This window comes from Eurypyga helias, unplaced genomic scaffold (genome assembly GCF_000690775.1).
Source record: "Eurypyga helias isolate BGI_N326 unplaced genomic scaffold, ASM69077v1 scaffold2315, whole genome shotgun sequence".
In the NCBI taxonomy this organism is placed as follows: Eukaryota; Metazoa; Chordata; class Aves; order Eurypygiformes; family Eurypygidae; genus Eurypyga; species Eurypyga helias.
In genome coordinates this window covers 18,363-35,430 of record NW_010253177.1, presented here as the reverse complement: position 1 = coordinate 35,430, position 17,068 = coordinate 18,363, and the positions used below count along the sequence as shown (strand labels likewise).

Here is a 17,068-nt window from a genome sequence, read left to right as displayed (position 1 = left end):
ATTGAGCTGATGCTCTCAGACACCTTAACTTCTTCTTCTCTAATGTGTTATCAAGCACCCTGGTATAAAAAGGTGGTGGGAAAACTATGAAGGTGACTTCCTCTGTTAGTAGGAGAGGCAGTTGTTCTCCCCCCTTTGGGTCCTATTTTGATAGACTTCAAAGCTATGGGCAAAGAACAACCAGCTTTGGGAATAATGGCTGTTTGGGCCCTTGCTCGGGTGGGTTGTGGCAGAGGATGGAGATGCCTCCCACGGAGCCAGCAGCTGCCTGGCTCAGACCTCCCAGACCTGCAGCCTGTCCCAGGAGTGCAGGGCTCCCTCTGCCCTTTCGGTCATGTCCTGGAAAGGAAATGCAAAGGGTTGAAACCTATTGAAGGTCCCTCTTGTCTTGCACAGGACAGGAAACAGCTGGGATTTGGTAGGGCAAGAAGTGGGCTTGCAAAGGGAAAACCATGCCTGAACTTACAGAAAGAATCAATTTTGGGAAGATATATGTTTTTGTGTTGTTTGTTTGTTTGTTTTTTTTTTAATATGGATTCAACATAATGCCTGGAGTCTGCTCCAGACACCCACCCTGGCAAACAACCTCTCCAGGTTTGTTAGGAGTTCATGGCACTTTCCTGGCAGCACATGCCCATAGTGACTATGGAGGGGTTTCTGCTCGGAGTCCAGCTAGTGATAATCCTCTTCGGTGGCTGATATATTTTTGGCAGCAGCTCTGGCTCTGAACAGGATTGCTTTCTCCCAGATACGATTGGCTCCTTCCTCCCGACCACCCATCACAGTCCCATGCTGCAGAGCTTCCCTGTGCAGCAATCCTCTGCTGTCGAGCTGGTTTTCCAGTGCAGCCATCTGTCTCAATCTTGGTAACTCCTGCTTGCATTAGTGGACTTGTGTTTCCTTGTTTAGATGATTATTTTTTTCTTTCTATAAAAAGGATTTGAAATTATTTAAGTTCCCAGTTGTAACGAAACTGATGTCCTGTCCAGATCTTCTGGCTTTTCAGACTAGAAGCAGAGCAAGCCTTGGTGTGATCATGGTTGTTGTGACCAGTCCTGTGTGATCTCCAACAGACACCTGCAAGACAAGGGGGAGGTTATTTCAAATTACATCACTTTCTTCTTCCCAGAAATATCCATTCTACCTTTTCATGCACCAGTAAAACACTTCCAGCTGCTCCTTCCTTGAGTCTCCTCACTCCCCACAAGCAGCTGCTACCATTAATTCCTCTTTGAGTCCTTCTCTTCCCGATGCCACTGTGGGAGATGCTGCAGATAGAGCAGTCGCTGAACAGTTAGAAACAGGCAGGAGATGGTGGTGGTACCCCCATGGCTCGTGCCGCATGTCCCACCACTGCTGCAGGTTATCTGCCCAAGCTCCACATCTCCCTGTTTCCCCTTTGCCACTCCCATGATATCACTGGGCTGCTCTGAGCAAGGATGTCTCTTCCATGTGGTTTCTATTAATTCCACCACAGCAAACATCAGCCTGAGGTACCAGAGCATATCAAGACATCAATCTCTAATTGCCATATCCCTCAGTAAAACAAAAAGCTCAAAAGGAAAGTGAAAGGGAACAAGGAGGCCAAGAGCTTCCCTCCGCCCATTGCAGGTGGCTTGTGAGAAGCCTCAGAGGGAAAATAACTCCCCTTAGTCCTGTGCTATGTCCCTCTTGCAGAGGAATGAGCAAGGAATTTCATGCACGTAGAGCAACCACTGAACAGTCCCTACAGGTCTGCCTAGGACCAGAGTTCGCCAAGCGCCTGCTTGTTTGCCTGTGGCCCATTTCCATAGCTTGGGCGTGCAGCCACATTCCTGGGAGCCCCGGCTGCTCCCTGCCTGCTTGACCTGTCCCTGCGCAGGTAACAAAACCCAAGCCATCGTTTGGCAGCAGAGCTGCAGATGGGGGATGCGATTGCTGCAGGGAAAGGCTGCCAAGGATGCTCAGTGCCGAGCTGGGCTTACTGAAGGAGCCAGCTCAGCAGCTGGGGTGTAAATCAGTGCGGTGATGCCGGTGGATGGATGTGACTTTGGTTGATGGCTGGGGATGGAGCTCTGGGGAGCAACGTGGCAGAGCTGCCAGCATGACTGTCTCAGAGGATGTCTCGGAGAATGAGCTTGGCCTCAATTCTCCAAATCCTTTCTCACAGGAGCTCTCCCTGTCCACTGGCCCTGGAAATATCACAGGGAAACCACCCTCCCCAGCTTACGTGTCCTGTGAAGCAACATGGACGTGTCCCTCCCAAGCATGAAGCTGTGCTCAGAGGCGCCTGTGCCAGCACAGCAGGGCCCTGCGCTCGCCGGGTAGCTCTTGGCCAAGCAGGATGTGCTGTCTGAGTCTCAGATCTGTTAGTAGCAACTTCTTATTACATTTTGTTGGTGCTGTGCTGATGGCAAGCGAGCGCAACTCTTGCTTTCACAGTCCCTGCGTGCTGCTGCTGTCTGCAACAGTGTGGGGGAAGGCTGTCCCTGCCCAGTCTGGGCAGGGAAATCCGTGCCAGCGTTATCCCAGGGGATGCTGAAAGAGCTGCACTTCAAAGGCTCAGGTTGTGTGTCCATGTTGCCTTCGGCTCCCTCAGCCCACGGTTCGGGGTGGAAGCTGCTTATGTCAGCAGCTGGATCCAAGAGGCAACATGGGCTGAGCCAGAGCTGTCAGCCAGGATCAGCCCTAAGTCACCCAGTCGTTCCCCACTGGTCCCCAAAGCATCCCAAGATGCTGCAAAGTGCCCCCAAGAGACAGCCCAGGACCACAGGCTTTCATCCTGCACTTGCAAGTAGCCATTTGTGTCAATTTAGGCACGTCCCTTCCCCTATTCCCAGCTGTTTGGGCTGGGGGCTGGTGTGCCCTGGGCTCTGCCACTCAGGTTTAGTAGGACACTGCTGTTCTGCCACAGGTGATCTTTCTTTTTATTTTCCTTCCTCTCAGAAAGAGCCAACTTATATAAAGTGAAAAAAATCGCATCTTAATGGTGGATGAATTATTTAAATGGCTCTGTTTGCTAATGTGATTGACTTCAACCAACAGCACAGGTTGAACTGTAATTATGGGAAAACAATCAAATCTCTATCTGGGTTCACACCATACTGGTCTTTCCACTTTTTTTTTGTATTACAGCAGAACCTGTTGGACCGCTTTAGTTGAACTGAGCTTCCTTTCTGCTGCTGGGGCAAAGAAACGCAAACCAGTAGAACCAGTCAGACTGCAAACTAAAAATTATGGCTTATTGTCTGTGCGAGTTCACCCACACCGCTCACTCCGGTCTGCCATGTCCCAGATGACCGACCGTCTCTTGATCGCAACTTAACTGAGCCGGAGGAGTCGAAGGAGAGACACACAGACAGTCCCCCAATGTGAGTATTGTGCCTGCACTGATTTTATCTGTTCCCTGCCATCCTGGGCAGCGTTACATAGCTGGGAAGGGAGCTGGCATGTGCCGTGCATGGAGAACTGCCCAAAATCCGCGGTGCTGGGGAGAGCTGTCGCTTGGTGCTGGCAGCCAGAGCCTGCTCCAGCTCCCATCTGATGGGCAGAGGCTGTTGTGTCACAGGTTTGCTTGCTTTTCTATCCCCTCTTGGGGCTGGAGGAGGAAATTTGGATTTTTCTAGCAGCAGAGGAGTCAATGGCTTAGTACAAAGTGGCAGCTCTGCCTCTGCGGGCGTGCGGGGTCAGTGGGGAACAGAGCTGAGTCAGCCCGGGCTGTGTGGCCACTGCCCAGACAGGACCCTGGGGCTCTGCTCTCCTCTAGCAAAAACTTTTCCTCTGGCATTTTCAACTTGAGCATGAAAAGTAATGAGATATCCCTGGAATCTGAAATGCAAAGAGATGTCATCCAGCTCTAACTCAGGTGAAATGAAATAGCTGCGTAAGGGTCAGAGCAGTTTGTGGGTGTCAGGGTTTATGTGAGTATCAGGGGGTCACGTTTGCATCTGGAGAGCAAGACCGGAGGCAGCAAACATCCGGGCTGTGTGACAGCCCTGGAGTGAGCAGAGCCAGGGCTGGGTTGGGAAGCACCGCGGGAGCAGGTGGGCTGGCAGAAGTGCCTGTCCTGAGCAGGCAGCATCCTGTCACCGTTAGAGTATCACGCCCTCTCCCACCTCATCCACCTCCCATGCAGCATCTCGTCCAGCACCAGCCTGCATCAAATTATGTGCACGCTCAGCAGTAAATAGCTTTCCGTGGGGTCATGGGTCTTCCTTCCCACCTCCAGTTTCCCACCCTAAATTAGCAGCATCTCTGTTGCCAGGGCTAACAAGAATCCCTTTTTCCCCTCTGTGGGAGCTGGGTTGCAGTGACCCCTGCTAGCTGGGTGAGGTGACCCTCTGTCCGCCCCACATTCAGACCCTCTGTCCCCATTGTGTCCCTGTAGGACATCCTACCTGTGCCCTTCTTGGGTGTGCAGATATGTTCCTTCAGGCACTGCAAATATTCAGCCACGCTGGAGCTTGCTGGGACTCCCAGCACCCCTAGGCATGAGGTGTAACACTACTGGGGGTTGTCATACCCCTTCCCTACTTTAAATTCAGGTCAAAGGACATGATGATGAGATGCTGCAGGGTAAGTTGTGTCCACACGCTGCCTTCCTGCACAGGGATTTTGTTGCTGTGGGTTGAACTGTCCCCATCACCTGCTCCTTGTCCCCTCTGCTGGGTCAGTCCCGTGATGGGGGATTCCCTGAAAGCACTTTCAGGGGACATGATCACAGACCCTACCATAGCTTCAGTGGAGGACATGGGGCACTGATGCATGGTATTTGTTCAAAGCCCAGTCCAGACAGCAAAATGTCCCCAACATCAATGTGTCACCAAGCATTTGGGACAAGCAGAGATGCCTCAGCCCATAAAAATGCCTGTCTGTGGCTGTTCCCATTGGACAGCACAGTGTGGAGCTGAACTTGTAAGAGAGGACCTGTCCATGATGCTGCAGTGGAGCTAAAGCCCAGGCAGAGCAGAGCTGCTGGGGAGAGGATCAAGCCCCTGCTTGACCTGGATCAGGTGCAGGATGAAGCTGGCAGGGCTCTGCCCAGCAAGCTGGGCAAGCATGGTCCCTTGCCAGCCTATTGAGGAAGCAGATATTTCCCAACTACAGAATCTCCCACTGAGCTTTGCACTCGATCCATTTGGGAGCTGTGAGAGGGCGAACATCCTGGCTCACCTGTAAATGCGTGATGTGTTAGGGACTCAGGAGTGAACTAGCTCTGCTTGGCAGGAGTGCCAGCAGCTGGCTGGACAGATAAAAGGTTGTGAGGAAGACAGAGCAACGCCGGGTAGGGTTTTCTTCCAAAAAAGAGTCATTGGGCCTTTGCCCTCCTCAGAAGAGGGGAGGTAAGAAGGACCTCCCACCTGTTTTGACATGAGCTGCCGGAATTCCCAAGGGATAGAGATTGGGTGGAATTAGTACTTGACACCGTCCATCAAAGCTTCTCTGGGGCTTTTGGAGGCAGCTTGTTGTTCAGATGCCCAACACCATGAGTGCATCCCCACACCACCTCGGTGTTGGGAAACTGGCTCTGAAATCTTGTAAAAAGCAGATGCTGAGGCTGGGAACAGAAAGCATCCCCCCTTCCTGCAGCAATTCTGCTCAAACAGGGAATGTCCCCGCTGCATGATGCCTGAAATACTGTCATTGCTCAAAGAGCCCAAAAGGAGCCTTGAAAACAGAGAAGGAGCATCCGGGGGTGAGATCTGCCACTGCCAAATCTAAAAACAGACATGTGGGCTGTACTAGGAAATCGAAAGCACAAGGTCCAGCCCAAGACTGGAGCAGCGAGCACATTGTATGTGGAGCAGAACCGTGGAAATCAAAGGGACACTCACAACCCTCACTCAGAAATGAAAACTGGGGTGGCAGCAATATCAGTGCAGTGCTTCTCTTGGCAGGCCTTTGCAATCCCAATTATCCCTGGACCTGTGAGCTTTCTCCTTCTCCAGACCCTAACCCTAAAAATTCACAATTGCGTTTTCAAGCTCAAGCCCCCACAGGTTTTGGCTGTGAAAGTGCAGGTAGCAGTAATGTCGGTGCAGTGCTGTGCTCCTCTTGGCAGGCCTTTGCAATCCCAATTATCCCTGGACCTGCAGCCTTTCTGGTCCTCTAGAACCTAACCCTAACCCTAATATTTGCCGACCACATTTTCAAGCCCCAGCCCCCAAGCTGTTCTGGCTATGAAAGCTGGGGCGGGAGCACCTTCAGTGCAGTTCTGTGTTCATCTTGTCAGGGCTTTGTAATCCTAGTTATCGCTGGACCTGTGGGCTTTCTGGTTCTCCAGACCCTCACCCTAATATTTGCCAGCCACAGTTTCTGGTCTTGTCCCCTAATCCGTTCTGTCTATGAAAGCTGGGGTGGGAGTAATGTTGGTGCAGTGCCGTGATCCTCCTGGCAGGCTTTTGCAATCCTAATCCTCCCTGGACTTGATGGCTTTCTGCTTCTCTGGACCTAAACCCTCAGCCTAATAGTTGTTTCGCAGCATAACGCGATTGCAAGTGGAACGTGGGATTACACCGCCATCTATCAGAGCTTCCTGGTGCGTTTAACATCTGCTTTTCCAGCTGAGGTCTCTTTGGACAGGGAGGCTGTAGCAGTAGCATGATCCCAACATGGCCTTGAGATATTCCCTGAGCCTTACCACTTCTGAATTAAAACACCTGAAAAATGCAATAGTGCTTCATTACCCTCTTCCTTGAGCATTTTGAGGTTCTAATTAGGTAATATTTATAGAAGCTGTGTTTACCCTGAGATGCACAGGCAGATAAGTGGCTACATTTCATCGTCTTCCAAATCCTTGTGTGGGCACACAGACCTGTCTACAGATCTGGTCAAAGCCCACCATGCTTGGGCAGCATCATGGCATGGCTGATGGGTCCAAATGTCATTCCTCTTGAGAAGGGAGCAGGACAAATCTTTACTGCTCAGCCTCAGCAAAGCAACAGGGATCTGGGGAGCAGGAGGACAATACTTCCCTCCCAGATGGTGACAGTGCAAGAAGACACCCCTTAACTGCTCACCCCACTATATAAAGCCAAAGTCTGATTCCTGGATATATTCAGGTATTGCAGAGGAGCAATTTCTCCTGCTTTAGTGATCCTGCAAGCCTGGAGCAGCAAAGGCTCTATGCCAGGAGGAGGGATGTCCCTGTGTTCCCAAGGACCACAGGGACACCCCCCGGTTAGGAGCTCTCAAGCAGAAATAAGGTGATGGAATAAAATCCCCATTGCTTTGGTGATTGCCACAGCAGCTAGAGAAGCAAGAACTGCCTCCAAAGGGCTGGGATGGCAGGGAAGAAATTAAGCTACTGGTTTTGTGATAATGGGGGCTGCACAAGAAAGACTACAGGGTTGAAGTAGGGGTGTGCAGGTTGGGACTGGAGTCTTCTCTTGGAGGATTCTCTCTCGTTCTCCTCTCTGCAATGGGGCATGTCTGCATACACGTGAGCAGGGGAGCATCTCCCTGGTCCTGTTTAGCTTGTTCAGGGGGCTGCGACCAGCGCTGCTCTCCAGCAAACCCAAAGGGCTGGCAGGGCAGATCATTGCACCACCCAGGTTGGATCCCCACCCTAAATTGGTGGAGCCCACCCTGGGGCAGGGTGTCTGCAGCAAGGGCTGGCTCCAAACCGGACCCTGGGCTGGCCAAGCAGCACGGAGCTGCTGCCCTGCCTCAGGGAGGTTTTTCAGGTTGTGCAAGGCAGAGAAAGGCACTGAATCCTCCTCCCCAGTGAGGTGAGAGCCAAAGCTGCTCCTCCTGTCTCACCCTTCTGGGGGTAATTTTGCAATCTGCCAGACCCTATCCAACACCCTCATTCAAAACCAGCACAATGGAGAGCAAGCATTGGGCTCCATTGCAGGACAGCTTATGCTACATTAAGTCATACAAATAAATAAATGCCCACCAATAAAACATTTCTAACACACAAAAAACCCCTCTTCAACCTGCCAAGCTCAGAGTACATCAGGAAAGCAGATCAGCTTCATGCTGGCCTGTGAAATACTCCTGGCACTGCAGATTTTCCATGAGTGATCAGGCAGCTTTTCTGAGTATAAATTCAATTTATAAATCTAAAATTAGGCTAAGAACATAGTAGGGTAGCCAAGAAAAGAAAGTTGGGCTGGTGTAAGCAGCCCTGCATGGCAGTCTCCCAGTGAAAGGAACATTACATAAATCCAGCCTGAAGCTGAACAACTCCAGTGCTGCTGATGAGGAAATACCTGGTTGTAAATCCACTAAGCTTCACTGATCCAACAGTGTCAGAACTTCAGAGCCCTGCCTTTTTTTTCAACAACTTAAGATCAATTAGCTAATGAGCTGCTTAATTTTTCTGAAAGAGTGCTGAAGGGGGGGATGTGCCATGGCTCGATGCAAGCATGGCCAGCAGCACTGGGGATGGCAACGAGCAGTGAGAAACGCCCCAGGGACCCAGGAAGAGGGTACGGCTGTGCTGTCAGAGCCAGCTGTCTGAGTCCATTCCCTCCCAAGGCCACTGGCATGGGCTAGGAAATAACCTGCCAGTTGCTTTTCCTTTCCCTGGCCTCAGTCAGGAGCATCCCACCCTGAGGAGTGATGCCATCGGTCCCCAGGCAATGTCCTGGGCTGCCCCAGCCCCATGCATGACAGCCAGTGTGCCAGGGACCCTGTGTCCTGATCTGGACCTCACGTCCCACCCTGAGCTGAGCATCAGGAGATGCATAGGAGCAGGTGAGCAAAAGCACTGATGTCAGCAACCACCCTGACTTGGGGGCTTGGGCATTCCAAACATGCCAGATTTAGAGGCTGGATGAGGAGTTTGCCTTTTGTCCCCGACACTGGGGCTCTGTTTTCAGAGGGCACCTGCCGCTTTGAAATATGCCTGGCCCCACCAGCATGCCAGAGGGCTGCTCCTGGCCCCACAACAGGTCCGCATCTGGCACTGCCAGGTGTATAGTACAGCTACAGCTCTGGAAAGGGCTCAGGGCTGTAAAAGAAACCCCTGTCTCAGGGGTCAGCTCCACACTGAGGGACTCTGTGGTCTGGTCTTCAACAATAAATCTCCCCCAGTAAACCCTCTCAAGCAAGGCGGAGGAGCAGGGGGCTGCGGCTTCATGCCTTGTCCAGTCAACACTGGTCAAGAAGGGAGCAAAGCCGAAACCCTCAGAGAGCCTGGTCTGTCTGCAGGGTTGCTCTGCTGCAGCAAAAGACCAAATCCTGGGAACAGATATATCGGGGTTGATGCTCGTGCAACGTCTCTGTAACCATGTGTGTGCACAGACCAGGACCCAAAGTCCTTGCCAGGTTTGTGGCAGAGCTGCAGTCCCGGCTGCTGGCATCTCAAAAAGCACCAAAAATGGCAATAGCTTTTCCCTGCTGATCAGATTCCCACCAGTTCACAGCTCCCTGCTGAGCTGGGGGCTCTGAAGAAAAGAAAACCGGCCCTGGTGGCACCGCAGCCATGAATGAAGGCAAAGCTGCTGCCCACACCCCAGCCCCAAATCCGGATCTACCAGGCTCTGCCTGCGTCACTGAGTCACCACAGCAGGGATCTCAACCCAGTGCTGAGCACCTGGGCTGCCCCCATGCCCTCCACCCCCAGCCACATCCAAGTCCAGCCCTGAGCCGCCGGCTGGCACGAACCCCAGCCTGGATGGGCATGGCCCATGGACCAAAATTTCAGGTGCTGCTCAGGCCTCCAAGACACCAGCCCTGGGGAGAGGGCAGGGTTGGTGCTGATCCAGCACTAGCGATTATCGTAAGGAGCTCACACTGCTCCCATTTGCAGTCCCTTCCCAGTTTGCAGCATTGGGGAATGCAAGGGGAATTAGTGCCTGAGCCCTTCAAAGCTCCCCCCGCTGGCACATGGGGTTTCAGCCCCATGACAGCAGCAGTGGGTCTCACAACCTCCCTTCAGCCCCACAGAGATGATTTGCCCAGGGCAGAGCCAAATTTAGGGCCCAGTCATCCCAAGGAGTGTTTCGCATTAACATCTTTTCATCAGGGGGTTGGAGGTATTTTGGGGAGCAGAACCAGGATTATTTCCCCTGGCTCCTTACTCCGCTCTGGCTCATGGGACAGAGCGGCAGGGATCGGTTGCCAATCCCAATTCACGGCAGCTGATCCCGAGCTGCGCGAGCTACGGCAAGCCACGCAGATCACCCAGCCCTGGGGAAGGGTGCGTTGTGCCCAGAGGAGTGGGAGCAACGAATATTTGTATTAATTGTTTCTCCAGATGGTGAGATCTCTGCTTGTTTGCCCAGAAGGCGACAAAGCTCTTTTGCTGATCCAAGCATGGTGAGAGCACCCACGCTGAGCTCCTGCAGCCGCTCACCGGCATGTGCCTCATTTCTTTTGAGAATCAGATGCTTTAGGGGAAAGTTTCTTCTTCCAGCTCCGCATGCCCACATCTTGCATATGCTGGCGATCTGGCACACCTCTGCGCTGCATGCAGATAAAGGCCCAGGCAGGCTGCCGGTGGGGAGTTGGGCTGGGAGTGTGCTGGGAATCTCCCTGTGCTGCAGAGGGTCTGCAAAACCCAGGTCCCAGCCTGGCCTTTCACCTTTGGACAATGGAGGGGAGGTTTTCTGCCTGGTCATTTCTGCATTGTTTAAGGCTGAGTGCCCGGGTGTTTTGCCAGGAATGGGATTATTGCCATGACTCAGTAACACTGCACGCTTTTAGGGGAGATGCTCCCATGAATGCTCCCATGTGAAAATCCTTCTTCTTCCAGCATGGTTGGGGTGGTCTCAGAGGACACCCTGGGGTGGGCAGGGCTTTGCTGACCTGCTCAGTGTGGGAGGGCAAGGAGGTTGTACACCCTTCCTGCCCAAACCCTAGGGCACTCTCCACCACGTTCTGCGGGGATGCTCAGACACACTCCCCTCCCTGGTACCACCATGGTCCAGGAGGGACTTGGTCCCACAGCTATTTCAGGGGATCTGAGACTCCCAAGGGTGTGGCTGATGGAAAGGAAATAGTTCATCCCAACAGCAGCATCCCAGAGAGGAATGATGCCATCACTGATGTCATGAGCTTTCTCAACTCCGAAGTTTCCACTTTCCATCCCTGCTAGTAATTTCAAAATTTATGGCATTAAGGCAAAATTCTTAAAAATAGAGCAAAAATTCTTTAAAATTCTTATAATAAGGGGGACATGCTTAAGAAAAAAACACTTTCAAGCTGTTTGCTTAGCTCTTGCCTTTCCCAGTTCACTGATATGGGGGTGTCGTGGGTTGCTCTCCACGTCTCCTGTTGTTTGCAGGTGTTTTCAACCAAAAAAAGAGAAAGCAAGGTTTTTTTTTTTAAGAAAGCAGAGCACTTTATCTATTCTGAGGGATTATTGAACACAACTGCTAGCACTAAGTGATAGAACTCAGCATGAAAGAGCATTAATAACCCTATAAGATCAATGGGGAAACTGAGGCAGGGGCAGGTGGAGCAGAGACCTGAGCTCAGGACTGGACCTGGGACCAGGCTCACATCCAACCCCACCAGCACGGCTCCCACACCAGCACTTCCTTCAGGGCTCAGCTCTGTGCATCCCCTCTCCAGGTTTCCCTGTAAAATATTGAATAACACTCAGTTTTATTGTCTCCCAAGGGTTTGAAGAGGCTGCAGCCTGCAAAGCCACGCAGAGAGCCTGAGCGATGACAGCAGGGTGGCTGAGCGGTATGTGTTGCCTTTGTAGTAGCTCTGTGTGTTGCCAGAGGGAAGAGGGATGCATAGGAGCATCCCAGGACCTGGTGGGAGATGGATCTGTCAGGTTCAACCACCAAAGTTGCTGCGAGTTTTCCCATCGTCAGTTCCCAACAACGTGGTCCTGACACGAGCCCTGCAGTCCTTTCTCCAAGAAAATGCCCTGCCTCATCACAGAGAAATGTGATTTAAACAGCTCAAAAAGTAGAGGAAAAGACGGATTTTTCATCTGGGCTTCCAGGCAGGGCAGACGGGTCTGAAAATGTCTCCCCAGATGAATCTGCTGCTTTATGTGTGTGTGTGGTTTAGCAAATGATTTCACTTTCTAGATCTGGGCTTTTTCCCTGTTTCTAGGACTTTGCAAAACATCACATACTTCTCTTTTTCTGGATTTTTTGTTTCTATTTTAGACTGAAACCTGAATAATTTGAAACTAAAAGGACAGCCTCGCCCTGGAAGCAGCCCAGCGTGCGGCACTGCCCTGAACATGACCACGGAGAGTTTTGCAGAGTTCCTGAATAAGCTCAAGGAAATCCATGAGAAAGAAGTCCAAGGTAAGGAGACACAAGTAAACTTATTAAAAACTGGCCAAGGTCCATTCCCTTATAATGCCACCTTGATCTGTTTGGTCTCAAATAACCTGAAGGGAGGAGCAGTGGGTGTGGATTAGGGAGCTTTGGGAATCAGGGCTCAGCAAGCATCACCCACGGGGATGCAGGGTCACAGCCTGGCTCGTGGGGGACTGCACCCTCCAGTGGCACCTTGGTATCTCTCACTGGAGGAGAATGATGTTCACTGGGAAAATCAGTAACTTTTTGGATGATGGGGGGGAGCAGAAAAGAGAGAACAGTCCTGCATCCAGTGTTCCTGGAAAGCAAGCCATGGAGGTGCTCGGTCCCTGCAGGAATCTCACTTTCTCCAGGCATGAATCAGGGGGATTTGCCTCCTTTCCTGCTCCTGCTGTTGTGGTCTGTGATAAAGGTGAATTGGGAGATTTGCAGAAGTGGCACACACACCTGCTGGGCTGAGAGACAGGCATTAGAGTATATTAGGATACGGAGGGATCAAAGGGAAAGTGGAAAGATGCAATAATCTGTAAGACAGAAGCAGCGGGAGTATGAAGCTCTGTTAAAGAAAACAGTTAGGTTGGATAGTTTATTCCTCTAGGGAATAAATAATTCCTCAGGTCATACATTATTAAAATAAGAACCATTAGGTTAAGCAACCAAATGCCAAATCCAATTGTTTTCCTATTAGAGTAATTCCCAGTATCAATATTATGAACAAAACAACAGCGCTTTTGGAGGATTCTGGCTTATGAATTCATTCTTCTCTTGTGTAATTTCAAGCCGTGTGAGAGTTAGAGGAAACTGTTGAGCAATTTTAACCACATGTTTACATCTACTTTGCATAAAATGGATTTGACAAGATGTAACATCTGCAGATCCGTCAACGAAAGCAGCTCTTGTGCAGCTGTACATATCCTCCAAGATGCCCTGCAGCCCCGAGAGTTTCACCTGGGAACACGTGCTGTAACGAGAAATCAGTAGAAACAAAACTGCAACAGACTTTTTGGGGGTGGGAGGGAAATGCAGCCTCGTTAAATAGTGGAAACACAAAGTGTACTTACGTTTTGTACAACTTTTCCAGCTGTATTAAACTGTGATATTGTTTAACATGAATCAATGTGTTATTCCTTCTTGGAAATAAGGTTTGTAAATTGGTGAGGCTTCTGCAAAGCCACCCCTGAAGTGCCATCATGGCATTCTGTTTCTGAGCGTTGGGGAATTGGCAATAAATACCCACCTATCCATCTGTGTTACTTATTCCAGGTCTGCAAAGCAAGCTGACGGAGCTGACGACGGAGAAGTGCCGGTGAGCAACGCCACGTCTACTCTACCCATGCCGCAGTGGGACAGGAGGCGTAAGAGGGGTGCTGCTGCTTCATTTTCAGACCTCCCAGCCACTCTTCCGAGGCTGCCTGATTCAGAGAGCAGTTTGCCCTTCTGGCTCTCCCAAATTCAAAGCTTTTGGTGATTTTTGCCATGCAAGTCCTCAGCACAGGCAGGCTCAGCCTCAGCACAGGCTGAGAACCCAGCTGAGCTTGGGTTCTCAGCCCACCTTCAGTTTGCCTTCCTGACAGCAAGTGATGCTCATGTCAGCTTCTCTTGGGAAGCAATAAACTGGGACAAAACAAGGTGCTAACTCCAAGGGCTGGTGTTGCAGGGCAGCATCTGGACCCTAACATCTTCGTTTCCCCTCCTGCCATACAAGCAAAGCATTTCAGCCATACCAGTGTAAGCAGCACGGCAGGCCCAGGGCAGAAATCCTTCCCCTTGACAGGGAAGAAAGGCACAGATTTGGGTGAGAAATCTAATAACCTTCTTTGTCCTGTTTCTTCAATTAGTGATGCTCAGAGAATTGAAGAGTTGTTTTCTAAAAATCACCAATTAAGGGAACAACAGAAGGTCCTTAAAGAAAACATAAAGGTGTTAGAAAACAGGTAAGCTTCATTTTCCAACTGGGTGGCAGCAAGTGCACAATTCTAGGACAAAAGTCTGGGGTTTGCTGTCTTCCCAGAAGCAGGTGCTGGCATATGAACCTCTTTGCTCACACTCTGGGAGAGCTAGGGGAGCATGGGCACGCGCAGAAGAGCTTTCCCAAGCTGATGGTGGTGGGGCTGGATCTGGTGGAATGGAAGGGCCAGGGCTGGGCTGTATGGGTGGTAACCACTCTCACCAATTCTGGGCGATGCTTCTCCCTGGGGAGCGCAGGAGCTTATTTCCCCCATGGGAACTGTACGTTAACAAGATGCTGGCCATGGGTTTTCCCCCAGGCTGCGAGCAGGTCTCTGCGACAGATGCATGGTCACCCAGGAGCTGGTGAAAAAGAAGCAGAATGAGTATGAGAGCTCCCATCTCCAGAGCCTGCAGCACATCTTCATCCTCAGTACGTACCATCGCCTGCTGTAAGCTCAGCTTTGGCTGGCTAGGTCTTTGCTCAATTAACACCTTTCCCAGATATTTGTGTGAGCCCTCCCAGTGACTGGGCACCCAGGGGGGACTTGGTGATGGGGAGAAGGGAGGGAGCCAATGTGAGTGTGGGGCCCTTGGAAAATCAGATCTGACCAGGACGGTGGATGGCAGCCCATGACCCTCCCAAGCAGAGGCAATCGCTCACACGAAGTGCCAGAGCTGGATGGTTGCAGCTCTCTGCACCTCCAGAAAAATGAAAGATGCTCACGCCAAGAGCAGCCCCAGGCTGGCCAGGCCGTGTCAGCTGCCTGGAAAAAAGATGCATTTGGCACTGCAGTAGCAACACTCTGGCAAAGACAGGAAAGTCACAGCAGCAGCTCAGCACGGGTAAATGGAAATCAAGCAACACGTGTGATGGATCCTCTCCCGAGACTTTGGCAGAGCTTCCAGAGCACGCAGGCTTGGGATGTTTATCCCTGGGGAACTGGCTGGACAAGGGAGGGCCGTGGGGGTAAATGCAATAAGGCATTTAGGAGGGACAGAGAGGTACCAGCAGCCCTTGGTTTATCTCCCCTGTTATGCCATTGCTCCCAGAGCGCTGCTTTCAAGGAGGAGCAAGCCGAGGCAGCTGCCCAATGCCCGCCTGCTCTCACTGATAGGTGCTCACAGCCCCATCCGACCTTCATCTGATCCCTCAAGTCCCCCCACTCCCCCTAACACAGCACCTGCTCACGGGTGGCTGTGTCCATCCCACTGTGCTGCAGCCACCATCCCGTTTGGGTCATGCTCTCCCCCCGAGCTGGGTGAGCTGCAAGCAGACCCCAATCCGCACAAACCTGAGTGGGGAAGTTGCTCCCTTTTATTCCTTTTCTCCCCAGCGTGTTTTGGCATCCCTCTGAAACCTGGTGCCATTCCCTCCTCCATCCCCAGGCACCCCAGCAAGCTGCAAAGGTGCATCAGCTCTCTCCTTGTGACGCCTGAATCTACAGCACAATTTGTGTCCCTGCAGGTAACGAGACGAACCGTCTGAGGGACGAGAACAAAACTCTCAAGGAAGAACTGAAGAGGCTCCAGAGCCTGCAGTAAGTGCCCTCCTGGGTTCATTCATTACGAGGTTGGTAAGGACAGAGGCATCCCACGGGTGAGCAGGGCTACATCCAGACCATGGCATACTATGGGGTATTTTAGCATCTAATTCCTATGGATTCTTGGAGATGTTAGACACCAGACACCTGTAATGGTCTCTAAGTCCTTGTCAGCCTTTGCTCACTGCACTGTTATCCTGCATCTAAGAACTCCATTTTAGGGGAACAGGGGTATTCAACACCCCCCATGGGGTGTTGCTGATGGGAAGCAAAGCCCTGCCCTGCTCATTTTGGCCACGGACCTCAGCCTGGGCTTCCATAGCTTTTCCATGACACCAGCTCCCCTCCTGCGGCAGCCAGAGAGGATCTGAAGGAAGCAAGTTGTGTTTTGGGGGAAGGAGAGTGAAATGCAAGGGACTGAGATGGAGTTAAGAGGGAGAAGTGATCTTCAACAACAGGTTCATATCCCAGCAGAACGCTGTGCTGAAAGCCAAGTAACATGGCAGCCTGGCCAATATATACAAATCAGCTCATTCCTCAAGGGTTTAAAGTCCAGAGGAATTAGCACTGAGGGATTAGTTCAGAAATATGTATTCTTTGGAGCACAGAAGCACAGTCTGCTTAAAGAGAAACTCCTACTTTTACTCGCCGATGCTTCCCAAGTCCTGAGGAATTTCAGAGCTATAAGTCAGGCTGGGTGCTGCTGAGCAGTGAGTGCTCCTGCTCTGCTCTTCTCTGGGCTGCTGGATAGGAAGATTTCCAGCAAAGCATCCATATCTCGACATCAGTACTTTGCCAGGACTTTGTCCACAGCATAAGCATGGGTCTCTGAGACTCAGTGACTCCCTCGTACTGACCAAGAGCATCAGCCTCACCAGCTCGATATGGTGAAGGGGGACAGCCACCACATCCCCATGCTGAATCCACCCCTACATCAGGCTGAAAGCCCAGCCAGGGACGTACAGGTTCTCACAGAGCTTTTGCAATAGCCACAACTGGGTTTTGGCTTGCCCAACGTCATAGCTTCCTGCGACGTTACCCATAGCCAAGTGGGGAATTCGGACCTTGGGCTGTCATGCGGGCTATATCCCATGCTACTGACTGCAGCTGACCTAGCAAAGAGCTGCAGTGGAAGCAGGTGAGTCTGAGGATCCGGTATAGCCATATATGTACATATAAATATATGTATATTTATATCTCAGGCTCTATAACTCAGAGCTCCCAGTACAGTGGCCCTCAAACCTTCCTTCTCCTGCTCCTTCTCATTCCTCTTCCTTTCAACAGGGACAGGACAAAGCACCCAGCAGTCACCTCCAGAGAAAGCAGCTCCACCCCCAGCTCCCCCTTGCCTTTACTGTC

At 51.5% G+C, this 17,068-nt stretch overlaps 1 protein-coding gene across 1 annotated transcript in view; it reads left to right on the top strand.

Annotated features, from left to right (window-relative positions):
* Window positions 1–12,136: 12,136 nt before the first annotated feature.
* Window positions 12,137–17,068, top strand: part of RBBP8NL (RBBP8 N-terminal like) — a 14,827-nt gene continuing 9,895 nt past the window's right edge. Inside the window, 6 exon segments of the mRNA XM_010152561.1 lie at window positions 12,137–12,203; window positions 13,482–13,524; window positions 14,057–14,152; window positions 14,486–14,598; window positions 15,634–15,706; window positions 16,994–17,067. Coding sequence (XP_010150863.1) covers window positions 12,137–12,203; window positions 13,482–13,524; window positions 14,057–14,152; window positions 14,486–14,598; window positions 15,634–15,706; window positions 16,994–17,067 — 466 coding nt within the window.